At 43.1% G+C, this 27,118-nt stretch overlaps 1 protein-coding gene across 1 annotated transcript in view; it reads left to right on the top strand.

Annotated features, from left to right (window-relative positions):
* The window catches only part of SLC9A8 (solute carrier family 9 member A8), a 69,758-nt gene that overhangs the window by 3,826 nt on the left and 38,814 nt on the right, over nt 1-27,118 (top strand). Inside the window, 3 exon segments of the mRNA XM_043553695.1 lie at nt 4,930-5,010; nt 18,306-18,364; nt 23,641-23,724. Coding sequence (XP_043409630.1) covers nt 4,930-5,010; nt 18,306-18,364; nt 23,641-23,724 — 224 coding nt within the window.

The raw sequence follows: 27,118 nt of genomic DNA, 5'->3' as shown, positions 1-27,118 counted from the left end.
GTTTCTCTTTTTTACTCTGTGATGGTAGTTGAATGTAAAGAAAAACAGTTCTTGGTCAAGAAATCTTTAGTACTTGAATCCATAATCTTGAAGGATGAGTATTCTTAGTCTCTTTACATTGTTGTCAGCTTCATAATGGCAGAGAACATAAAAGGCAGAGACCAGGAAGACAACTTTGGTTTGTAGTCTCCTTTTTTCATGGGAAGATAAAAAGAATAAGTCAGACTTTCAAAGTAATTTTCAGGGTGTGGAGCATTTAAGGTTGGTTTGTGCCTGAGACCACAAAACGGGGTTATAGTGCTTTTAATCCCGGCCAAACCCAGCACAGTGGTAACACATCTTTGGGGCCAAAAAGGTCTAAACTATTTACTAGTTGTGTATTTTACTTGGATATCTTTTCAAATAGATGGTAAACCTGGACTTCACAGTCACACTAGTGTCAGGTGCGTTTTGTTTTCACCTAATCAGACTGTTGGCAGTCTAGGAATTGGTGTCTCCATTTTTTATGTATAGGTCAGCATGCATTAGCAGAGTGGAATGCTTTCTTTTTAAATAAATTTGAAGACATTTTTTCTCTTGTATATTATCAACAAAATATGTATCTTGTATATTGATTCCTGATTAGATGTCCAAACATACAAATCTGATAAAAAATTGGAGTTCATAGGTATTTTGCTGGGGCGCCTGGGTGGCTCAGTGAGTTAAGCGTCCAACTTCAGCTAGGTCATGATCTCACAGTCCGTGAGTTTGAGCCCCGTGTCGGACTCTGTGCTGGCAGCTCAGAGCCTGGAGCCTGCTTCCGATTCTGTGTCTCCCTCTCTCTCTCTGCCCCTCCCCTGCTCGCACTCTTGTCTCCCTGTCTCTCTCAAAAGTAAATGAAGATTAAAAGAAAAAAAATTTTTAAATAGGTATCTTGCTAACTCACTGAGTACATGAACTGTAGTGAATTGAGGGAAATTGGGGTCCATGATTTATTCTAGACTTCAGGAACTCCTAACCTGGAACACATTTAACCACTTTTGTTTACTGTTTTAGTCAAGTCAAATGAAATTGTAACTTTTATGTCCTTTAAGCTTGTCAAAGGATTACAGTGTGTTCCCCTTTTTTGAGAAAGGATGCCAAAACTCTAGTTACTTTTGACTTTAGAAGCTTGAAATCAGTTGACTTACATTTAACCCTTGCTGATCTTGGACTCTGCAGAAACAATGGTGAGTCATTTTTATTGACCTACTAGAGTTAACAATTAGCATCATTTGGCACATACATTTTATATAACTCCATTATGCACATGCATTTTATTTAACTCCATTAAACTTAATGGAGTTACTAAAATTGATATGCCTGTTTTGATGAAGTTTCCATAATGATTACTTCAGGCATGAATGTTTAGAAACATTAACTTGTGGTATACCTACCCTCCATACCTCACAGAAACCTTTGCCTCTTGCTCTGTTTTTTCCAAGGTTACTTGAAAACATGTACTTGTGTGTGTATATACATATATACCTTCATATGCACATTCATTTGTAAAGGCACATAGAGCTTGGGTTTTGTTTGTTTTAATACAAACAGGATTCAGTAACTTGCTTTTTCATCTCACAGATGCCTTGGAGATCCTTTTAGGTTCTATTTTTTTATATCTGCTTTTTTTTGAAGAATGTGTGTTAAACATAAAATATATACCATTTTATCTAAAGTGTACGATTCAGTATCATCGAGGACTCTCAGCATTATCTAGTTTCAGAACATTTTCATCACCCCAAAAGGAAACTCAGTATCCATCGAAAGCCGTCACTCCCCATGTTCCCCTACCCCCGGTCTTTACTAAACACTATTTTGCATTCTATCCCTGGGAATTTGCCTACTCAGAACATTTCAGACACAACTAGAATCATGCAACATGTGGTCTTTTATGTCTGGCTTCTTTCACTTAGCATCATGTCTTCGAGGTTCATCCGTGTCGTAGCGTGTCTTAGAAGTACATTCATTTTTATGGCTGAGTAATAATTTCCTTTATAGATATTCCACATTATGTTTATTCGCCAGTTGACAGACATTTGGATTGTTTCTGTGTTTTGGCTATTGTGAATAGGGCTGCTGTCGACATTTGTGTATAGGTTTTTGCGTAGATGTATGATTTTATTTCTCTTTGATACATACATACATACAGGAGTGGAGCTGCTGGGTTAAATGGTCGCTCTGTGTGTAACTTTCTCAGGAACTCATACCTTGCAAAGAGGCCGTACCATATTTCGTTCCCACCAGCAATGGCCTAGAGTTCCGGTGTCTCCGCGTCCTTGCCAACACTTGTTATTTTCCATTGTGTTTTGTTTTACTTTTTAATTGTCACCATCTCTTACTCATTGGTCGGTGTGAAGTTGCATCTTGTGGTCTCGATTTGCATTACTCCGAGGACAAATGAGGTTGAGCATCTTTTCATGTGCTAATTGGCCATTTGTTTGTTTGTTTGGAGGGATGTCTATTCTGGTTCTTTGTCCATTTTCAAATTTCATTGTTTGTCTTTTTGTTATTGAGTTGTAAGAGTTCATATGTATTCTGGTTGCTAGACCTGTATCAGATTAATGATTTACAAATATTTTCATCCATTCTTTGGGCCATCTTTTCAGACCTCATTCTTTTAAACGGTTGAAGACCATTCCCTGGCATTGCTGAACCTCCTACTTAGCACTCTCTGTTGATAGATGGTTTTCCCCTTTGTCTTAAAGGGGCAAATTGTTGTTTGATTTACAAGAATAAACTATTTATTTTTAAACTTTGAAGTTTTTTTTTTAAATTTTTTTAATGTTTATTTTTGTGAGAGACAGACAGAGAGACAGAGCGTGAGCAAGGGGTGGGCATAGAGAGAGAAACAGAACCTAAAGCAGGCTCCAGGCTCTGAGCTGTCAGCACAGAGCCTGACACGGGGCTCAAACTCACAAACTGCGAGATCATGACCTGAGCTGAAGTCGGACGCTTAACCGACTGAGCCACTCAGGTGCCCCTAAACTTTGAAGTTTTTTTTGTTTAAGTTTATGTTTACTTATTTTTGAGAGAGAGCAAGAGTGCGTAGGGCAGGGCCGGAGGAGGGTGGACAGAGGATCTGAAGCAGGCTCCGTGCTGATGGCAGAGAGCCCAACGCAGGACTCAAACTCACGAACCATGAGATCATGACCCGAGCCAAAGTCAGGAGGCTTAACTGACTGAGCCACCCAGGCACCCCGAGAATAAACTTTTTCAATTAATTTTTTCATCTAGCTTGGTGCAAAGAAAGATCAGAAACTGAGTGAACTCCCTAGATCTATATTCAGCCCACTTATGTACCTGCCTTTTTAGACAGTAGGCCTGCTCACTAGTCACATGTTGTGCTTACGCATTAGAACATTTTTCTTGCTCTTGGTATTTAATGTAGGATTTTTCTAACTAGGTTAAATATTTATAATAAAGTAACACCACAGATTGATAGTTGAAAGCACAGAATGCAAGAAGGACAAAATTTCTATATTTACAACTGTTTCCTTTTTCTGGCCACCTGGTGCTTTTTGGTGGGCCTAACAATATCTAGTCTGTCAGTGCAGGCTCTGAGGGTGGCCATTTAACCACTATGCGGATTGTTTAAACATTTCCTTTTACAAAAAAGGCAACAGTTATACTTAGTACTGTTAAGATAGTCCTGTGATTGATGAGATGCTATCCCACCTAGGTGCATAATAAAAGAAAGCGATACGCACACTTGCATTTGGGCCATGAAATTACATTTAGGAATTATTTATGTGAAAATATACTAGTATGGGGGGGAGGGTCCAGAGATACTTATCTCTTTCAGTTTTACATTCTTCTGTTTCTTTTCGTGACCGCCCCACTGTGAGCAAAATTAAACATGACTCCTGTTTTGGTGACTGAGGAATGAAGACAGGCGGAAGGGAGGTGGTGGATGCCTATGGCTAAAGGCACAGGGTTGGGGGGCCCAGGGGGCTCAGTCAGTTAAGTCTCCAACTCTTGATTTCGATTCAGGTCATGATCTCACAGTTTCTTGAGTTTGAGGCCTGCATGGGCCTCTGCACTTGCACACCCTCTCTCTCTCAAAATAAATAAATAAAACTTAAAAACAAAAACATAAAGGCACAGGGTTGGAATCGGGCTCAACCCTGCAGCACCTACAGTGACATGACCTCTTGAAGCCTGTTTTTGTGCCTATAATCAAAGGAGATTATGGTAATAATAGCTAATTAAGAGGGGTGTTGGGGGCTAAATGAGACTGTGTTTGAGAAGTACTCAGTGCAGTGCCTGGCCATGGGGAGCCCTCAACTAGTGGGAGCCCCAGTACCTAGCTGAGGAGCAGGCACCCCACCTTTAGGTCTCTGATGTTCTCCCACCAGACCACAGTTTTGACTTAGTTCCCTGTGGACTATACTCTCACTTCATTCTCTGTGAAAAGAGAACCAATCCCATGGTGGCAAAACACTTTGTGGCAACATATTCTGTTGCAGTTATATTTGATTAAAGGAATTGATTTCACTGACTTCCTCCTCCCATTTCAGATTTTCCAGGTGATTACTTCCAAAAAGTTGAAGACCATTTCTCAGAATTAGAGATTTGAATACATGATTGTATAAGGTTTATGCCGTTAGGGAAAAAGATTAGATGTCTGTTGCTCTTTGAGCAACCACTGGAAAATAAACTAGTTCAGGCATATAAAAAATCTGGAGACAATGTTATAAAACACTGTGAATCTCCTTCCAGGTTAAGAAATAAGAGATTGGAAAAAGAACTGAAGTTTCCCATGTCATTGTCCGCTGTCCATTTTCCTTAGCAGCAGCACCCGCCCCCCCCCCCCCCCCCCCCCCCCGCCCAGAAGTAACCATTGCTTTGAACTTGGTGTTTGTTATTTGAAATTGTGCTGTTTTAACACTGTCTTATTTTTTCCCACAGCTATCTGCATCATATTGGTGCATTTACTGATCCGATACAGATTACATTTCTTGCCAGAGAGTGTTGCTGTTGTTTCTTTAGGTAAGTGCTTGTCGGTGATCCTATAATAAAAGCAGTAATAATACCATTTTTTGAGTGCCTTCCTAGTGCCAGAAACATGCCCGATTTCATTTAATCCTCACTGCAACCTGCCACGAGGGTGTTATGATCCCATTTTACAGATGAGGACACCGTGACTCAGGAGTGATGACCTCCTAAAGGTCACATAGAAGCCTCCCCCCCCCCCCCCCTTCTGCTTCTAGAACTACCCTCGGGGCACATTGACCTCTGTTACTAGGTTATGCAGACACCCAAGTCTACTAAGGCAAGTAATGGACACTTAATTCATAGGGTCACTGAATTTTACAGCCAGAAGGAACTCTCACTTCATGGTCTAAGAAGGAGAAATGGCTCACTTTAATGTCAGAATGAGATCTAAGGTGTTCAGGAGTATTCCATTCTACCTCACTTGCATGTCTTTCTTGTTTCCTGTGGCAATAAATTGTTAAGATAACTAGCCTCTGTATGTCAACTATATTTCAGTAAAATTAAAAAAGGAAAAAAAAAGGTAATCAGCTCCTATTTAGAGGGAATGAATCAGTGTAATAATAGATGTGACTCACATGAAAGTTAATTGAAATGGTTAATGAAGGAAGAAGCAGGGACCTTACTTCTCAGTAAGTATTAAAATCAAGACAAAAATGTGTTTGGGGGTGCTTAAGGCATGGTAAATAAGGTTTCACGGAGACCCGCTAAGGCATTTATCAGTTTGTGATATTGTGTTGCTTTTACTAGTTTCCACTTGCCTACTAATGAGATTTAATTTTCCCTTATCACCACCGATGCTCTCTGTAAGTTAATTTTCTTTGCCTTACAGGTTTGGTTGAGTAATATTTTTATAATACATTGATGGTTTAGCTTGGCTTTGGAAATGAATGTTCAGACTTTGATTCCCCGTCCCCTGTCATCATCTGCATTCCTACTAAGCTGGTTCAGCCCCTCCTGTGTTTTCCCTGGGCTTCACATTACCCCTCTAAGTGGTGCCTAGTTCTCACCTATGAGCTTTTGCATTGCCACCTCACATGAGCCTTGTAACCCCCAGTGATGCCATATCTTAAGGAAGAAACACCAGTGGATAGTACTGATCTTCAGTCAGAGTTGGAAAACAATTTTACTCAGAGTTCCTATTCTCTGTTTAGCAGGCTCTTGAGCTGCACATCCCGGCAGATTCTAACAGCCTTAGCAAACGAGATAGAAAGCCTTCAAGGTCTGAGGATGGTATGATCATCCCTTTTCTGCCATCAGGACTCTGAAAATAACCTACACAACTAACACCTCTTCTGGGACATTCAGTAAAGACTTAAAACACCACTCCAAGGAATGTACAGTTTTGCAGTCAGCTTTCATAGTTTCTTAGAATAAGAACTATAGCTGATGTGTGTTTAGTTATTGTGCCATGGAAACGACGGTTCTTATAATTTGGTTTGGAATGTCATGTTCTTCACTCTTTGAATGTTTGGGTCACTGTAGGTCAGTGAACACCAGTGCTTGTACTAGGAGTTATAGCAGACGCTGTCGGTTGCCTACCCAAGAGCCATTTCCCCCTTCTTCCTTGAAAATAGAACCCTAATTTTGATCAGGTATCTTGCCACAGTGCACTCAAGGAAGGCGTGCCCCTCCAAGTCAAGACTGGTCTTTGCCATCGTGATCATTCCACTCTCCTTTGCCGTTCATTGATTGGTTGAATGAGGTGAAGGCAGCAAGGCAGTGTGAAACCCCATCCTGGCCGGTGAGACCACGGGGAAGAGTGTGGAGGTGGAGTGTGCCTTATCCTCTCTGATGAAAAGTTTCCCATACCTTTGATTCAGTTGTGTGACGATCTGATGCCTGGAGCATTGGGAGACATCTTGCTATCACTGTGGCTCAAAGACAAAAGCCAGAATGCTAAGGGTTGCCAAGGAGACAGATGAGAAACCCAGATTCTTGACTGCATTATTGTTTTGTTGAATTGATAGCCCTGGAGCTGCCTGTTGTATGCAATAAGAAACATCTGTTGTTGAAGCCATTTTTAAGCAGGTGTTCTTTTACTTGCAGCTAAAAGCATCTTAACGAACATAGGGCTCTTTCCATTCAAGGGACAAAATCAGTTCAAATTGATTCAAAGAAAAATTGGCAGGGGTGGAGTTGCACACCCATTGGCCTGTGGAACCAAAAAACCTACCAGTGACACTGGCCTCAGTCTCAGGTGGATCAAGTCTCCTGGACTCAATTTTTCTCCGCTTCTCAACAGTGCTTCCCTTTGTTTTGGCTTCAGCCTCAGGCAGGCTCCCTCCGTGTGATAAGCCGTTCCAGCTTCAGGCCTACTACCCTTACAGGGGCAGTCACAGTGGGAAAAAGTGGCCTCCTCTTCTTCCCGTTTCCGCCAGAGGTTGTAGGATGAACTCTGACCTCCTGGCTTCCCCATTCTGGACACAGGGTGGAATGGTGTTGGGGACTGGCCAAGGCTCTCCATCCACAGGGTTCATTTCTTCACTGATGTAGCAGAAATAACTGTAGCCTGTAGGGCCAGGTCGTGGGAGGGTTGATGGCAAGTAAATCTTGCTTTCAAAACTTTTGTTAGCTAACTCAGGTGATTGGAATGCTAAGGGTAATTCAAAGAAGAGTGCTGGGGTCCAGAAGGTGTTTTTTATTATGTTAGAAGACATTTGGTTAGAATTTAGAAATGCTGACAAAGCTATCAAAATAGTTTTATATTTCATAAAGCTATGTAAATTGAAGGAAAGCTTTTTTTTCTCTTACTGGAGCAAAGTGTAACAAAATATTGAGCTATCCACCATTTCAAGAATTTCCAGCTTTTGTGCCAACGAAGAATCTAGATGAAGCTGCCAGAGAAAATAGAGTTTTCATTCTTTAGGGATAAACTCTCCCAGCCTACCTCTTCTAGCCCAAAGTCACTTTTCAGACTGCAGTCATTGAGAGACGATTGGCCTTTCCTGTTACAGTTAAACATTCAGAGTACCTAAGAAACTATTGGTATAGAAAAGGACTATCTACACTTTAAAAGCACATTTTCCCCCTTCTATTGTCTTGTAATTTCAAATGAGCCTCCAGACTTTTCTCATTCTGTCTAAAAAAAAAAAGGTATCAACATGAAATTCTAAAAATATTTTCTTGACCCTTCTTCAGAGCTTTTGGATACTTTCTGTACTTAGGGAATTTTGTAGCTTAGGCCTTTAAAAAAATTTTTTTTTTTTTTTTTTTTTTTTTGCACAAAGAGCTAGACAGAAAAAGAACAATCCTTTTCATTGACAACTTCAGCTATTTTCATTCTGCTTCATTCCCTTCCAAACCATATGTAGATTCGATGACTTTACTTGGTTTGAATTTGTATCATTTTTTTGTGTTCTTTCCTTTTTACTAGTCTTTTCATTAAAGTTCACATATTTACTTCTGTCAGTGCTGATTCACTCTATATTTAGGACTGAAATTTACAAGGAATAAAAAGGAAATAATCGTACTGCCCGCTATCCTGTGTCACGTATAGCGAAACAGGAGATTTTCCCTCCCACAATCATACTTTATTTCAGAGAGAGGAAAGGGTTCAGAGAAGGGGTTAAGTAAGGGCTGGAAATTTGCCCTTTCAAATGCCAAGGCCTAGCCTGAATACTACTGATAATTAGAAACACTGGATTTGATTGAATCATTGGTAGGATACACAAAAGTGCTTCCTTGTCATAACTTTCTTAACTGTGTGCCTTTCGTATTATTGACTCATTCTTGTTCTGACTAAAGGATTTCAATTTTTTTTTTTTTTTTTCCAGTAGGAGAATAGTGCTCTTTGTGGGGCATCTGGACGGCTCAGTTGAGTGTCTGCCTTTGGCTCAGGCCATGATCTCACACTTCGTGAGTTTGAGCCCCACATCAGGCTGTCTGCTGTCAGTGCAGAGCCTGCTTCAGATCCTCTGTCCCCCTCTGTCTGCCCTTCTCCCCCTTGTGCACGCACTCTAATTTACATTAAAAAAAATTTTTTTTAATATCCATTTATTTTTGAGACAGAGACAGAGCATGAGTGGGGGAGGAGGGGCAGAGAGAGAGGGAGACACAGAATGCGAAGCAGACTCCAGGTTCTGAGCTGTCAGCACAGAGCCCGATGCGGGGCTCGAACACACGAACTGTGAGATCATGACCTGAGCTGAAGTCGGACGCTCAACCCAGTGGGCCACCCAGGTGCCCCCTTCTCTCTAAAACAAACATTAAAAAAAAAAGAAAAAGAAAAATGCTCCTTGTGTCAGTGGGTGTTTTGAGTGGAAAGTGATGAGAAATCACTCAATTCCTGAGTTACTAACTAAAGGTAATTCCAGAAAAAGCAGATGTAGTAATGATATTTAAAAAAATTTTTTTAATGTTCATTTGTTTTTGAGAGAAAGAGACAGAGAGACAGAGTGTGAGTGGGGGAGGGGTAGAAAGAGAGGGAGACACAGAATCCCAAGCAGGCTGCAGGCTCCAAACTGTCAGCACAGAGCTCCATAGGGCTAGAACTCACAAACTGAGATCATGATCTGAGCTGAAGTCAGACGCTTAACCAATGGAGCCACCCAGGCGCCCCTGTAGTAATGACATTCTAATTGTATTTAAGTTCTTAAATTTTTTTTTTTTAATTTTAAGACAAAGGGAGAATCGTAGCTGTAACTGTAACAGCTTTTGTTACTTTTTAGACTGTTAAAGTCTAATGCTGACGTAGCTTACAGTGTCTCCCAGGAAACTCCTCGAATCTGAGGTGCTTTGATTTTTATTAGAGAAGAAACAGGCATTCATTTGTTGGTATTAGAGTAGCTGTCTTAGAGGCAGAGGCCAGAATTGGTTGTCAAACTGACAAAATGATCACGTTAGACTCTCAGGATTTTCGAGGCTGTGCTCGAGGCAGGGAGGAGTGCCAGCACAGACTCAGTTTCTAGATACACGGGTCAGAGGGGACTATGTTCTTGGCACATCTTGTTGCTGTTCTACTGCCATGAACTAAATGTGTGCCCTCTGCGTGGAAAAAGTTCCTCCTTTTTCCTGGAGTCCTGCCTTGACTTACCTAGTTTTATGGTCATCTCCTCTTGGCTAAGCCTTTTATCATCCAGAGGTTAGATTTTATACTCAAATCTTCCAGTTACACCAAAATAGATCGTCTAAATTTTAAAAATAATAAATAAATAATAACTGTTAAATAATTGTATTCTGAAAGTTGCTACATCGGGGCTGATTTCTCTGATTTCCTCTTGTACCACATAAATGTTCTCCTCTGTGCTTGAAAAAGGAAAAACATTGCTCTGAAAGGGTGAGCTGCTTTAAAGACGAAACGTTTGGACATCCTCTCCCCCCCAGAAAACAAACTGCCCTGAGGGATGGGTTCTCATTTTAGAGTCTCTTTGGGGTAACTACTGTAGGTAGCAGAGTCAAGGACTGGGTTTTCAAACTTACCTTACCAGAGCATAACTTGGTTCTATAATTACAGTTGACAAAATGTGCTAAAAATATATTAAAGTATTTTCAAAAAATCATCTGTGGTTAAAAGAGGATTATGTAAGTAAGTATATCCCTTTTTGCCTCATTATATAGTAGCAGACCTGTCTCCTCATGATGATCAGGGTCAGTCATCCCTGCCAGTATCGGTAAGCCTTTTCTAGGCCTGCTGGTCTGTTGACTCAAAGAGCCCCAAGGGACCAGGCAGCAGCCATTGTAACGCCTACTGTGTGAACCCTGGTGGAAAGGTCACCTTCTGGGAGCCAGGACCTTTCGACCCCCTGAGCCTATAGTTTCAGGCTATGGGGGCAGAAGGTCTCCAAGTGGGAATCCCTACTCCCAAGTGAGTCTCTGAGAGTGATGTTGAATGGGGCCACTCCTACAGTAAGTAGGTGCTGTGCCCCGCTAACTCTTAGGGACGTACTGCCCTATAATGGCCATTGGCTTAAGGAGTCAGTCACATCCTGGGGGGGAGCTCCAGTCTTCATAGGATGTCCTCTCCGAGCTGGTGCCTCAGCTTCTTTATGAGACCCTCTTACCACTCTGGCTGGCTGGCGGCTTCTGGATGGGGTGGCGTATTAGTGTAGGACCACGTGGGGTCCATGGTCGCACGCCCACTGCTGCACCTCCCTTGCCATAAAGTGAGTCTCTTGGTTTGACACGCTGTTGGGCAGTGTCCCGCTTTAGTGGACCAGACACTTGTGAGCCCTGGGACAGCGGTGGGATCAAAAGACATACCCGCCGGCATACTTGTCCATCTCAGTCAGAATGAACTACCAGGGTGGAAGGGGTCTGATACAATCGAGTGGCCATCATTCCGCTAGCTGGTCTTCACAGGGGATGGAACCACATCAGGTGCTGGGTGTTGTTCCGTGTGGCTGTCCAGTCACCCATTCACCAACAGCAGTAGCTAGAACAGCCATGGTGGGAGGGAGTCCACGCTGTTGGACTTGTGCACAACTCCCGTCTCTGCCATCATAGCTGCTGTGTTCATGAGCCCGTTGCATAAACACTGAAGCGGCCAAGGTGAGAGGCTGACTGAGTCACCCATGAACCAAGCTGGTCATGGGGAACTCCCAGCGAGGCCGTATGTAGGAACGGAGGGAGAGGTGTTGATGTCACAGCTGTAGAGGACGCAGAGGCCCGGGGCACCTGTTCATGCAGTGTGCTTGTGCCCGCCGGACCTGGCCAAGCCTGATCTGTAATGTAACACCTAGACCTTACAACGCACTGCTGCTGGGCCCACCCAGCCTTTTAACTGGGTGGTTATGGCAACGCCACTTAGGAAGCACAGTTCTGGGCACATGAGCACTTGACGCCCCATGCTCAGACACTCTGTCTCTACCAGAGCCCAGTAGCATGCCAGGAGCTATTTGGGTTTTTTCCTCCCGTGTTTTTCGAATGCCGTGTAGTTCTCTGCTGCAAATGGCATGACCTTGTTCCGGAACCCTAGGGACCTGTGCTGAGGAGCCCTCCTATTGAGGCTTGCCCGAGACGTCACACACCATCCCTTTCTACCCCAGATACTTCCGGTGCCAGGGGGTCTGCCAGACGGTATGGCAGAAGCAGCAGGCTGCTTGCACTGCAGCGGGGCCCTTTCTTGTGGTCCCCACTCAGAACGCTCAGCCTCCCACAAACCAGTAAATGGGTCAAAGTAGTCTTCTCAAGTGTGGAATACATAGCCTCTAAGCCTGGAGGAGGCCTACCCAGCATCGCGCTTCTTCTTAGTGGTGGGAGGTGGAAGGTGCAAATCTTGTCTTTTACTTGAAGGCAGCGTCTTGTCATGTTTCAGACCACTTGACCCCTACCTTCCCAGATGAGCGGTCCCCTGAAACTTTCTGTCGTCTGAAGCCTAGGTGTCTTATCAAGACATCCACTTGCCACTTCTTGCTTGTTGTGTCAGATTAGCATGCTGTCCACCTAGTCTAGCGGACCCCGGTGTTGTCCTGGGCAATGTCCATATGGTCTAGGTCCTTTGGGACTATGTTAATGGCAGAGAGCAAGAGTTAACATAAGGTGCCTGCCTTATTTGGACTTCTGTGTAATCTTGAAACAGCCTGGGGAGGTCTTTATGCCAGCAGGGAGGTGGGGGCACTTCAGCTGGCCCAGAGGGTCCACAGGAATCTGGAGATTGAAGGTGCTCATGTAAATCTCCCCCAGATGACCCTCCGCCACGTCTCAGAGTCGCCCATCTTCCTTAGCAGGGCCCGGCAGGAGAGGACGTACGTAGCTTTACCCTCTTGAGCTCAACTTTCTCAAGATATGCCCCTCTTGGAGTTAAGTCCGTGCCTGATCTTCGCTCTAGAAGCCCTCCAGCTGCAGCAGGTGAGGGCCTGCTTACATGTTGCCAAGGAGGCCCTCCGACTCCCACTTTGCTCTAAGTTGGTGATTGTCTGAGCCTGTCCTTCTCTCTTTTCAAAACCTTGGCCGGGGCGGGGGGCGCACCTGGGTGGCTCAGTCAGTTGAGCGTCCGACTTCGGCTCAGGTCATGATCCCACAGCTCGTGAGTTCGAGCCCTTCATCGGGCCCTGTGCTGACAGCTCAGAGCCTGGAGCCTGCTTCGAATTCTACGTCTCCCTCTCTCCCTGCTCCTTCCCCGCTCCTGCTCTGTCTCTCTCCTTCAAAAATAAATAAGAACATAAAACAAAAAACCTTGGCGGCCCTCCGCAAAACCACACCATTCCACTGTTCTCATTATTTCCCCCATAGCCTGTCCAACACCACACATGCTGCCTGAGCCACTGCCTCCCACCCCGTGTCCCAACCCAGTCACCACGAGGGAGTCTTAGCAGTGGCACTGCTACCCCAGCTGAGGGACTACCAGTGCTTTCCCACCAGTGCCGGGGTCCTCACTGCCAGCCGGCTGCTGAGAGATCCACCTCCCTCCTCGGGGAGCATCCTTCGAGTGTGCTTCCTGGAACCACTCCACTCCTGGAACCAGTTGTCTTAAGTTGGGAGCCTAAAAGCAGAGTCTTGAGACAGGAGGTTGGGACATGTAATTTATCGAGGGATGCTCTTCATGAATAAATCTGTGAGGACACGAGACTAGGGGAGGAGAAGGAGCCAAACACCAGCAGGGATCTCAGTTTAAGCCCAGCCTGAGCCTCAGTAGGAGGGCTCTGGGGCAAGAACCCACACTGGTTGTCCCTCTTTAGGGCGAAGGGGCTGGACTCCTAACGCCCTGTTAGCCATTGGCTGTGAACTGGTGCAGGGTGGGCACAGCTTCCTGATAAGGTGCCTCTCGGCAGCTGACGACACTCTTCTGGAGAAGGGGACAGGTGCGAGCACTCAGCTCGACCTTCTCAGCGGCTCACACAGATGGGCTGTGTGAAGACAGCTGGGCAGGCCTCGCGGCGTGAGAATTAAAAATGCCTGTAGCCTTGATCCACCCATCCCTCTTTCAGGGGTTTTTCCTCTGGATGCCCCCGCACACGTGGGAAATCATGTATTTACTCAGGTGGGAGGGGCAGTGATAGCAAAAACCTAGAAAAAAAAAGCCTGGAGACTCAAGTTTTCACTGAATACTCTTTGGTACCTTTAAAAATTTTGTACCATGTGCGTCTGCTATATAGCCAAATAAAGATAAAATAATTCACTTTTAAACAATTCTGTATCGGGGCGCCTGGGTGGCTCAGTCGGTTGGGCGGCCGACTTCGGCTCAGGTCAAGATCTCGCGGTCCGTGAGTTCGAGCCCCGCGTCGGGCTCTGTGCTGACTGCTCAGAGCCTGGAGCCTGTTTCAGATTCTGTGTCTCCCTCTCTCTGACCCTCCCCCGTTCATGCTCTGTCTGTCTCTGTCTCAAAAATAAATAAACGTTAAAAAAAAATTAAAAAAAAAAACAATTCTGTATCTGCTATTTACTAGGTAAGTGATGCCAGGCGTTAGCCTCAGTTTCCTTATCTGTAAACTGCAGCTGATAGTGCCTTCACGTCCTAGAATTGCAGATATTAAACATGGTAATGCATAGAAATCACTTAGTGTGATGCCTGCCTGCTGAGTAATCAGTAACTATTAGCTGCTGCTATTAATATTATCATCTGTGTTATCATGGTTTATTGCCTTGCTGGGTAATTGTGGGCATGAACTAAAATAATGTGTATTTTATACATCAGCACAGTGCCTGGCACATAGGAGGTGTGTGTGTTTCTTTTTCACACAGGGCAAATAAATATATGTATATATATACACACACATACACACACACGTATACATACATGTATATTATGTGTGTGTATGTATATATATGTATGTACCAGTTCAAATATATATATATGTATATATATATGTGCATCTTTTTTAAGGGAATTGGGATCAGGTTTTGCAACCTGATTTTCTTCCTTAAAACATTTTAAATGTTTTTCCTGTAACATTAATTATCAGGATCGTTGCACAGTGATGCTGGTAGAGCAGCATTGCACCCTGGGAGGGAGGTGAGGGTTCACGGGTTGTAAAGGCAGGTGTAGTCTGCCGGTGTCTTAGCGTCATGAACTGGTGGTAGGATGTCGAGTCCCTTGCTAGCTCTGAGCCATTAGACTGGCTACTTCAACTCTGAGCCTTCATACCTGAAGCATTCTCTGGAGGATTAGAAATAACTTAAAGCGACAAATCCTAGGGGCGCCTGGGTAGCTCAGTCAGTGAAGCATCCGACTTCAGCTCAGTCATGATCTCACGGCACGTGGGTTCAAGACCCACGTCAGGCTCTGCGCTGACAGCTCAGAGCCTGGAGCCTGCTTCAGATTCTGTGTCTCCTTGTCTCTGCTCCTCCCCTGCTCATGCTCTGTGTCTCTCTCTTTCTCTCTCTCTCTCTCTCTCTCTCTCTCTCTCTCCCTCTCTCCCTCTCAAAAGTACATAAACATTAAAAAAAATTAAAGAGAATTGCTCAAGTAGTAATAGTAACAGTAGTGATAATGTCACATCATATTTTACAAAGCTTTCCAATGCCTCATAAATAATAATATAGAAACAAGCTTAGGCAATAGAATTATGATTATAATCAATAGATGTAATAATAATTATGAATAATTATTTTTCAAATGCAGCTGCTCCATATGTAATTACAAAAGCATTAACCATGGTATTAAAGTTTGGTATACATTCACAAGGGAAAGAGAAAGTTGAGGTTTTAGTAGAGCAGAAAAGCGCTAGCTTTGAAAATGAAATCGGAAACCAGGAAAAGAGGTTCAACTTCCCCAGTAATCAGGAGTGATTACTGAATGTAGATTAACTGTCAAATGCAAAGTGAAACAGTGCAATGCAACTTCTCGCCCATCATATTGGCAACAGTGTTATTCGGATGATTATCCAGGGTTCGTGAGAATGTGGGAGCGCTCTGGTGCCCAGTGTAAGTTGGTGCAGCACTTGGGAGGACAATTTGGCAACATTCTCAAGAGATAAAAATGTGCTATGCCATGCATCGTCTCTGGATCTGCCCTAGGGCAACACGCTTCCACAAAGAGGCGTGAACTGACAGGTTCATTGCAAGTCCGCTGTGAGCGGCACACGATGGGAGACAGCGATCATCTGGGGACTGATTTAAAAAATTGTGACTCTTGAAAAAATTAAAATGTAATTCACATACTGTAAACTTCACAGTTTTAGGGTGTACAGTTCAGTGTTTTCAATATGCTCACAGGGCTGTGCGACATCACCGCTATCTAATTACAGAACGTTTTCATCGCTGCCAAAAGAAGCCCTCTACCTACCTACTAGCAGTCACTTCCCATTTCCTCCTTTCCCCCTACCCTGGCAACCTCCGTCCTGCTTCCTGTCTCTGTAGATTTGCCTAATTCCACACATTTTGTATCAGTGGACTTGTACAATCTGTAGCCTTTCTTTTAATGTAACGGGTTTATTGAGATATATAATTCACATATGAGTTACCCATTTAAAATGTACTCTCCAATGGGTTTTAGTATATTTGCAGAGTTGTGCAACCGTCACCACAATCGATTGTAGACATTTTCATCACCCCAAAAAGAAACCCTATTCCCTTTAGCTATCACCGCCAAGCCCCTCTTCCCCAGCCCAAGACAACCATTTCTATCTCTATAAATTTGCCTACCCTGCATATTTCATATAAATGGGTCATAAAATACATGTCTTTTGTGCCTGGCTTCTTTCACTTAGCATTTTTTTTTTAATTTTTTTTTAACTTTTATTTTTGAGAGACAGAGAGAGACAGAGCACGAGGAGGGAAAGGGCAGAGGGAGGGAGACACAGAATCCAAGCTGTCAGCACAGAGCCCAATGCAGGGCTCGAACCCATGAACCGTGAGATCATGACCTGAGCCGAAGTTGGACACAACCGACTGGACACAACCGACTGAGCCACCCAAACGCCCCAAATGTTTATTTTTGAGAGAGGGAGACACAGAGTGTGAGCAAGGGAGGGGCAGAAGGAGGAAGACACAGAATCTGAAGCAGCCTCCAGGCTTGAGCTGTCAACACAGAGCCCAACGCGGGGCTCGAACCCACAGACTGTGAGATCATGACCTGAGCCGAAGTCGGATGCTCAACCGACTGAGCCACCCAGGTGCCCCATCACTTAGCATGTTTTCAAGATTCATCCACCTTGTAGCATGGATCTCTCTGTCTCTCTGTCTCTCTCTCAAAAACAAACGTTAAAAAAAGAAGTCCTTAAAATGTATACAAAATTTGGAAAGATAAGAAATAAAAAGCAGCTGGGGAACCCTGGAGAGGTTAGAATGAGTGCTTTCATGCCACCTGGAAAGTTGAATTGGGCAACTTGTGTTTTGAAAATAGGTTCATTGGCTCCCTTTACAGCTCAGATCTATTTTGTCTTCGTCTATCTTTTGAAGTAATTTTGTTACTGTCTTAATAATAGGTACCAGTTCAAATAGTAGAGAGGCTTATAAAGTTAAAGTTGCTTATCTCCTCTCTTCACCTGAAACCCCTCCCTGTGCCACAGCAATGAGTGTTAGTGCAATTTCTTTTCCCGATAAACTTCTCTGTTTAGTATTGTCTTCTCGCCCCACCTCACAAAGTGTGTTTCTTCAGCTTTCTGTTGTCGACGTGGAAAAGCTCCTTCCTCTGCAGGGGGAAGTAGGTCTTTGTCTTTAAGCGTGGACAGTGGTCTTCAGGCTTGCTTTGTATCACCCCCTACCAGAGATTGTGATTTAGGAGGTCTGGAGTGCTGCTCAGGTGTCTTTTTTTATAAAAAGCTCCCGTGGTGATTCTAGGGAGTCGACAGGGTTAAAAATCATTTATCTAGTGAGTAACAGAGCAATCTTAAATTGTACCCGTGATGCTTCTTTGAGAATTATTTTTGGTAGGTTCTTTATGAGAGAGTAATGAGCCTGTCAGCCTTAAGGAAACACGCCTGAACTTAGATGGTCTGTTGTGTTCCAGGAATTTCACAGAATTTTTACTTTAGGTTATTTTTAGCATCGGGGTTTTATCTCTAACGAAATGCTCTACATAGAGCTGCCATCTGAGTCTAAGAAAGTGATCTGGGATTCTTTTTTGAAAATGGTAGGAAAAACAGCATAAGGCAAACCATGTAGCAAACCGACAGGCGGAAAGACTGTCCTTGGGTCTGGTTTTGTCAAGCTTTCCGTTTCCCAGCTGCACCCCGGCCCCCAGATTGTCGTTGACTTCAGTACGGTATGTTTACCTGAGATGCAAATGAGAAAGAAACTTGTGACTGAGAACGTCACACTGATTTCCATTCTTACGTTTTCAGACATAAAACTTGCAGAAATCCATAAAAGCTATTTAAAGACATAATCATCAGATTCTCTAGGATGGTAATAAACCTGAGTAATCTTTCTCGTGTCTTAAATTATGTTCAACTTTACATTTTCTCTTCCAGGTATTCTCATGGGAGCAGTTATAAAAATTATAGAGTTTAAAAAATTGGCAAATTGGAAGGTAGGTTTACCCAACTTACGATTTTTATTGATTATCTTTAATTTTAGTGACACTGATGGTTAGTTACGGCGGCTTATCATTGCTTCACTATGAGGGAAGTTTATATTGTTCCATGAATGTTTTAACGTTCTGTTGGATTAGGGTTGATATCATTACATCGGACTTCTCTGAAAAAGTATAAATCTCACAGTTTCAAGTTAACATAGGAGCACTCAGTGTCAGATTTTGTTATTTATTTGCATTTTTATAACCTTAGACTAACCTGCTCTCTGGGGGAAAGTCTCTAATTAGCATAAAACATTTATCAGTGGTTACCGCTGACAGTGGAAGATAAAATGTATTTGTCCAGCACCAGAGTTTAGAGTATGCTTTATACACTGTAGCTCATGTTGTCCTCATAACAACCACATGATGTAGATGACCACATTCTGTCATCACTCTGGTATTACAGATAAAGAAAGCGACCACAGAGAGGTTGAGACACGTCCAACATCACAGAGCTAGAAAGTAGTTGAGCCTTCTGTCCAGCCCCTCTGGCCCTGTGTGTTCTCTGTTCTCCGCCATACTGTGCTGTCCTCAGGGTGTGGGTGTTCATACCCTCGTGTTCACACAGTGGGTAGAGCGTGAGCATCATCTTGTGGTACAAGGACTAAGTGAAACCTGAACTTAAATGTGTGTACATCCATATTAAGTACTGAAATTAAAAAGTATGTGACGGAATTGATTTTGAGGAGGGGAATAAGGTTCATTTGAAAAGATTAAAGAGTTATGTGGCTACACTTCATCACATTCAAACTCTTCCTATTTTGATTCTGCTTCTAGGTGCTAGGATTCATTTACCTGTGAAACTGTAGAGTGTAAAATGTGCAAAACAAGTCGCACACGCTGACCTAACACACAATTTGAAACTGTTATAAATAATACTTAGGAAATATTGTATGTATTAAATGGAATCTCAAAATCTATGTTGAGCTCCTGCTATTACAGAACTGCCCTGAGCTGGGGAAGGGACTGGGCAGGCCTCACTAGAGCCCACTGTGCATCACATCTCTGCCCTCCTACAACTGGTTAAATTGAGTCACCCTCACAGTGGCTCATTCTCGGGCAGGGGACACAGACTGTAGCCCCCACCCTACTCCTAGATACAGCCTGATGTGTTTTGATTGTGTTTGATTTAAAATCAGTTGCTCAGAATTGGAATTGACTTTTAAACAATTAAAAAGCATTAGTTTTATTTTAAAATATTTTCTATCTATATAACTTACTGGGAATTTCACATAGAAACCTGAATCTCGAGCTTCTCTTGAAGAAGCAGAAACTTTTTTTTTTTTGGGGGGGGGAACTTATATCTGTTATTTAAATTTATTTTATGTTTAATACATTTATTTAAATTCAAGTTAGTTAACATACAGTGTAGTACTGGTTTCGGGAGTAGAACCCAGAGATTCATCACTTACATAGAACACCCAGTGCTCCTCCCAGCAAGTGGCCTCCTTAATGCCCATCACCCATCCAGCCCCGTCCCCCAACCCGCCTCCAGAAACTCTCTTAGCACCAGGCCCACATTCCACCCTGCAGAGATCCAGCAGCTGCCCCTTCCGGGAGTGCTGTGTGGCCAGGGAGGCCTGGGAGATGGTGGCCGCTGTTCGGAGTGATGGGAACAGAGGAGGTTGAGGGGAGATCGTCTTCCACTTTTGAGTTTTCTATGCTTCGGTTTTGTTGAATTTATTGTTTAATAGATGTTACTTTTCAAGTTAAATAATAGTAATATATTTAATAGTACAGGCAAGTGAACCAGAGTTGGGTAGTGAAGGTAATGGAGTGCCTAAAGGGCCTTCCAGGCAGCCTGGGCTTGACCTCAGAGAAGGGGTCTGTCAGGCCCTCTGATAGACGGGGCAGGCTTCCTGGAGGAACAGGTGTTTGTGGAAAGCCAAAGCAGGAAGCAGGACACCTGTTTGGAAACCAGGTGCTGCCGGGAGCAAGATAAGAAAAACAAGGAGCTTGATGTTCATTCCGTGGAGTTCTTTTGCCAGACTGTCCTGCTGGGCCTGCCTTCCGCCTGTGTTATCATGTACTTACATATTTATTTCTTGAAAGCAACTTGCTTTTTTTATGTGTATACATTTTCTTTTTTTTTTTTTTTTAATTTTTTTTTTCAACGTTTATTTATTTTTGGGACAGAGAGAGACAGAGCATGAATGGGCGAGGGGCAGAGAGAGAGGGAGACACAGAATTGGAAACAGGCTCCAGGCTCTGAGCCATCAGCCCAGAGCCCGACGCGGGGCTCGAACTCACGGACCGCGAGATCGTGACCTGGCTGAAGTCGGACGCTTAACCGACTGCGCCACCCAGGAGCCCCTACATTTTCTTGTAGTAGTTTTTTTTTTTAAGGCTTTTGTTGTGGTAAAATATACATAACATAGGGGTGCCCAAGTGGCTCAGTATGTTAAGTGGTTAACCTACTGACTCTTGATCTCTCACAGTTTGGTTAGTGAGATTGAGCCCCAAGCCCCCTAGGCTCTGCGCTGACAGCTGGAGCCTGCTTGGGAGTCTTTCTCTCTCTCTGCCCCTCCCTGTCTCTCTCTGTCTCTGTCTCTCTGTCTCTCTGTCTCTCTCTCTCCCTCCCTCTCAAAATAATAAGCATTTAAAACTATATATATAGGGGCGCCTGGGTGGCGCAGTCGGTTAAGCGTCCGACTTCAGCCAGGTCACGATCTCGCGGTCTGTGAGTTCGAGCCCCGCGTCAGGCTCTGGGCTGATGGCTCAGAGCCTGGAGCCTGTTTCTGATTCTGTGTCTCCCTCTCTCTGCCCCTCCCCCGTTCATGCTCTGTCTCTCTCTGTCCCAAAAATAAATAAACGTTGAAAAAAAAAAATAAAAAATAAATAAATAAAACTATATATATATACATAACGTAAAATAGCGTTTTAGTTATTTTTAAGTGTACGTTTCACTGGGGTTAAATACCATTCACAGTGTTGTATAGTCATCACCATTATCTATTTCCAGAACTGTTTCATCATCCCAGACAGAAACTCGACCCAGTAAACAGCTCCCCAGTCCCCCCGCCCCACAGTCTGTTCTGGTTTCTATTTTTTTTAGTATTTTCTATTGTTTTCGTAGCCCCCTATTCTACTTTCTGGCTTTATGAATTGACCACTTCTAGGTACTTTATATAAGTGGAATCATACATTTGTCCTTTTGTGTCTGGTTTATTTTACTTAGTGTGATGTTTTTACGATTCCTTCATACTGTAGTTTGTGTCAGAATTTCCTTCCTTTTTGTGGCTGAATAATATATACGGCTCTTTGTCGATCCATTCATCTGTTGATGGACCGTTGGGTTGTTTCTCCCTTTTGGCTCCTGTGAATAATGTTGTGAATACTGGTGTGCTACATATGTTTATCTTAAAGGAAACATTATAATGCTGTGGAAACCAATATTTTTATAAATAAATATGATAAAAACAAAGGAGTAGAGATGCCTGCTGAAGCCCCTGAGACCAAGCCCGGTCTGTCAGAAAGGGAGATCAGCACATTGGAGAGAGGCTTTACTGCCTGTGACACCAAACTGTGGTGTCTTAGACTTAATTGAGACCAGAAAATGAATCAAAAAGAGCAGACTTTCTCAATCTGGGGGGATCAGTGGTATATGGCATACACTGCCCAAGTATCACCTAAAATCACCTTATACCATTTGCGGGGACGAGTTGCCAAAAAGAACCTGCGATCTTTCTGTAACACTATTCACTGCGAGGCGGTACATGCATTTCCTGTGGCTACGATAACAAACGACCAAAACTGGTTGGCTTAAGACCCCAGAGAGTTATTCTCTCAGACTTGTAGAGGCCAGAAATCTGAAATCAGGATGTTGGCAGGGCCGTGTTCCCTCTGGGAGCAAATCCAGGTGGTAGGAGAGAATCCTTCATTAGCTTTGTAGCTTCTGGTGGTCCCAAGTATTCCTTGGCTGTGGCAACATAACCCCTTTCTCCTCTGTCTTCACATGTCCTTTGTGTCTGTGTGTCCTTTCCTGTCTCTTATAAGGACACTCTCATTGGGTTTAGGGCCCACCCATCCAGTGTGATCTCATCTGGATTCTTCCCTTAATTATATCTGCAAGGACCCTCTTTGCAAAGAAAGTCACATTCTGGGGTTCCAGGTGGACATGAATTAAGGCTGGAGGACCCTGTGCAACCCACTGCAGGTGGGTTCTATACAGTGGTCCCACTGCACAGATCCTGAGAATAGGTTGCCCCACAAAACACAGATCGGCCCATTTCTTTTCACATGGTCCCAGTCTGAGGCATGAGCTTGTTGCACAGGCAGCTATTTTAAGACTTAATAAGGCATTTTCAGCAGCCATCATTTGCTTCTAGTTTGAGCCTTTGAATGTTGTTTTAGGCTTTATGGCTACAGCTGTACATTTGTAAGAATACACTTAACCATTCTTCTGAATAGGGATTTTGACAAGAAATCAGACTGTCAAGACCGTAGCGTGAAATTTGCCTATGAAAAAGGGCCTAATTTTGCAGTGTTAAGGAGACTCTGTATTACATGTAGTCATTTCGGATTTGAAGACCAATATGGATTTTCCCCCTGATACACCAACAATTAGAGATGTTAATATAGAACATTAAATTATGATGTCATTCCTCCCAAGATGGCCATATTCTAGAAATACCTTTCATAGTGACACTTAATATTTGAATCTGGAAGCATAGCAAGGGGCTGACTTTATAGCCATGTCCCGAGTCACAAGGGCATCAGATGGCCATTATTTCATCACAGCCAGGTTTAGGAAAGTGGCACAGTTGTCTGTGACAGGCAGAGAAAAGGCCAGGGCAATTTTAAACGTGTATAGGGTTTAGTCTTCCTCCAAGTGGATTGTTCTAAGGCTTATTGTTAACTTTTTTTCTGGAGGATTTCAGTTTGTGGACTTGTTTTTGTAAGCGTTCTGTTTTCATTGAAATGTCTTCTGTATTAATATTAACTTCCTTTCCTAAGTAAAGAATAAAAAGCATACAGGGTGTGTTTGGAAGCACTTCATTCTTATTTATTTTGCTGGTCACCTTTAAAATCACTTGTCCTACATTTATTAGTGCAGGTTTTGTGGTGTCTTTGGTCTCTTCTGCTGCTTGGTTCTATCATCAGGTTCTTTTTTAAACATTAAGTATTTCCACAGGGCCTACGAGGACAATTACTTTGGCTCTTCACTGACGGATTTTATTTCTTAATATATAAATTCCATGCTTCTGAAAATACCCATTTTACATTTACAGGAAGAAGAGATGTTTCGTCCAAATATGTTTTTCCTTCTCCTGCTTCCTCCTATTATATTTGAGTCAGGATATTCATTACACAAGGTAAGGCCCAGGCATGCACTGGTGCTTTTGGTCTAGGTGGCTGCCCAAGTCGGTGAGACCAGCTCCTTAAGAGCTTGGGTGTTGACCTAGCAGCGGTGGCTCTGTGTGAGCACCCCGGGGGTGCGCTGCCTGAGGGAGAGGGGCGCGCGTAGCAGTTAGTGGGTCGCTTTAATGGTTTCAGGCAGTGCGGCTTATTAAACTAGTATTTTCCACAGAGGGTTACTTTTCCTAGGAAGTGACGGCCAAAATGATTTTTAAGTGTACACGGGCAATACATTGACTCTTCTTTTTGGACACAGACTGACTCATGTTAAGAGGACAGTGTGTCCCAAGCCTTTTGATTCTCAGCTTCCCATGTGTGGCTTTTGTCCCTCCTTCGGCCTCTCCATCCTTCAGTGTCTCCCCTCTCAGTGTCCTGCCCTAGCTCCCCCTCTGATACCCCTTATCCCTGGACTCCTTTTCTTCCCGCCATCTCCCTGGCCCAGCTTCTCCTTACCAGACTGGAGCCTCATCCTTCCCCAGCCCTCCAGCTCCTTCTGACCCATCACCTAGTCTAGTCCCACAGTTACTCTGCTCATTCTTGGCTCCTCAGCCTAGAGAGCAGCCTCACCGGCCCTTGCCCACTTCCCCGCCTTGCCCCAGCATTTCTGGTCTCTGCCCTCCAGCTTCCAGTGGGACTCATTCTGCCTGGGCGGGAGCTTCTCACTTTTAAGCCAGTTTGTGTGTATGTGGGGGGTGGGGGAGAGGTGTCTTTTTCTTGACGTTTTAAGTTTATTTATTTATTTTTGAGACAGAGAGGGAGAGCGCACGCATGCACGCCCACACCTGTGCGAGAGCAGGGGGGAGGCAGAGAGAGATGGGGTGGGGGGAATCCCAAGCAGGCTCCATGCTCTCAGCACAGAGCCCAGTGTGGGGCTTGATCCTGTGCACTGTGAGATCATGACCGGAGCCAAAATCAAGAGTCAGATGCTCAACTAACTGAGCCACACAGGTGCCCCTCTTTAAATGTACTTAAGTTTTAGGGGCGCCTGGGTGGCTCAGTCGGTTGGGCTTCCGACTTCAGCTCTGGTCATGATCTCGTGGTTCGTGAGTTCAAGCCCCGCGTTGGGGTCTGTGCTGATGGCTCGGAGCCTGGAGCCTGCTTCAGATTCTGTCTCTGTCGCTCTGTCCCTCTTCTACTCGCTCTCTGTCTCTCTGTCTCTCTCTCAAATGTAATAAATAAATAAATAAATAAATAAATAAATAAATAAATAACTGTACTTCAGTTTTAAAATAAAAAAATGACTCAACTTAAAATATTAGTAATACATCAGTTATTTTGTGAATGTGATTAAAAATTGTGAAGGTTGGAAAGTTTGGCCTACCCTTCGACAGAGGAAAAGAGCCTGGACTTTAGAGCCAGAGAGACATAGGTCTAATCATGCACTGCCTCCTACAGGTGTCTTTTGGGTAGAGTCAAAATTAAAAACAAAAAAATCCCCCAAACCCTACCTCCTGGGTTGTTTGAAGGTTTGCACAAAATGAAAGAATGTATGCAGAGCATGACCCACCACATTAAATAATCGATGGTGTTCCTTGTTGTTGTTAACATCATCTATTATTAATATGACCACTGTCATTATTGATAACTTAGTAAATGAGTTAAATTTAGTTATGAGAGTTTTGTTAAAACATACTAATTAAATCTTTAGTTTTCCACCTGGATACTAAAACATAAATATTTTAAACTGTTCAGTCCAGGGGCGCCTGGGGGGTTCAGTCGGTTGGGCGTCCGACTTCGGCTCAGGTCATGATCTCGCGGTATGTGAGTTCGAGCCCCACATCAGGCTCTGTGCTGACAGCTCAGAGCCTGGTGCCTGTTTCAGATTCTGTGTCTCCCTCTCTCTCTGACCCTCCCGTGTTCATGCTCTTTCTCGGTCTCAAAAATAAATAAACGTTAAAAAAAAATTTTTTTTTTAAAAAGGAACAGGCAAGAAGAAATTAAAAGTCAGTGTCTTTCACACTTTCATTTTATAAACAAATCTTAAAAGAACTATACGCAGATAAAAGAAAATATTTCAAAACAATGTGAAGTGGGAGTACCCGGGTGGCTCAGTCAGTTAAGTATCCTACTCTTGACTTCCACTCAGGTCATGGCGTCAGCCATGAGATTGCGTCGGGCTCCGTGCTGACAGCCGGAGCCTGCTTGGGAGTCTCTCTCTCTCTCTCTCTCTCTCTCATTCTCTCTCTCTCTCTCTCTCTCTCATCCTCTCTCTCTCTCATTCTCTCTCTCTCAGAATAAATAAATAAACATTTTTTAAATAAAAATTTTTTTAAATTTAAAAAACAATGCTGAGGAAGTTGATTTGATCTTTGCTTAAAAACATGACACTGTGATATTATATTAGAGCATATAAAATTTTTATTTTCTAATTTTTTGCAGGGAGGGAGATAAACTTGTTCAAAATTTGAGGAAAATAATAGTTTCTTAGAAAGACATTTGTTTGAAGATGGCTTTCCAGCAGGAAATGTGACAATTTATGTGAAATGGACTAATGTGAGTTAGAAATGTGAATTCAGAGACTTCTGTTCACTCTGTCCTCCCCAAAGAAAATAGGAAGTCAACTTTGAATGTTTTTAATATTGCTGTATTTGTTGATGTAAGTTTGAACTTGGAATAAAAATTTCAGTAAGATTCCCATCACTTAATATGCATTAGATAGGCAGCTATTGGTTCTTTAAAATTATTAATATCATATAAAGAATAGGACATTAGTTATGTCAAAGAGAAACAGATAAATTTGCTCGGAGTAACAAAGGGAACTTCTTTTAGTGTGGTAACTTGAATTCGGGTACATTTTCAATATCCAGATTAATATTAACCAGCTACATAAATTATATTAGCATTAGATTCCTATAAACAGATCAAGACTTAATTTAATCTATTTTAATCTATTTTTAACAACAAAAATAAATTAGCTCTTTGCAGAGAAAACTCCTAGATGAAAGCCTTTGGTTTAGAAAAAACAAATCATTGTGTTTGCCCTGAATATTTTAAAGTTTTTTGTGTGCTAAAGATTGATAAACCAGACAAAATAATTGAATGTTAGATTATGGGCAGCCAAATCAAAATTGCAACAAAAGAAGCAAAAAAGCTTCCTGAAGGAGATAGGCTTGGTGGGGCCGTTGGTGTTGAGGTGAGGACATAACTTTGGAAGTGAGCTTTAAAATAGCAGTTCCTGTTGTCTGTGGCTTGACAGTTAAGTAGAAAATGGGATTCCTTGTCTATGCCCACAATCAGGTATCGAGGTTCCTCGGTATTGTTCCTAAGTGGAGTCCACAGGATTCTAATAAATAGCTTAATTTTTTTTAATTTTACGGAAATTTGAAAGATTTACCATGCTACCAGGACGCA

This window comes from Prionailurus bengalensis, chromosome A3 (assembly GCF_016509475.1).
Source record: "Prionailurus bengalensis isolate Pbe53 chromosome A3, Fcat_Pben_1.1_paternal_pri, whole genome shotgun sequence".
Lineage (NCBI taxonomy): Eukaryota > Metazoa > Chordata > Mammalia > Carnivora > Felidae > Prionailurus > Prionailurus bengalensis.
This window is presented reverse-complemented; position numbering and strand designations above follow the sequence as displayed.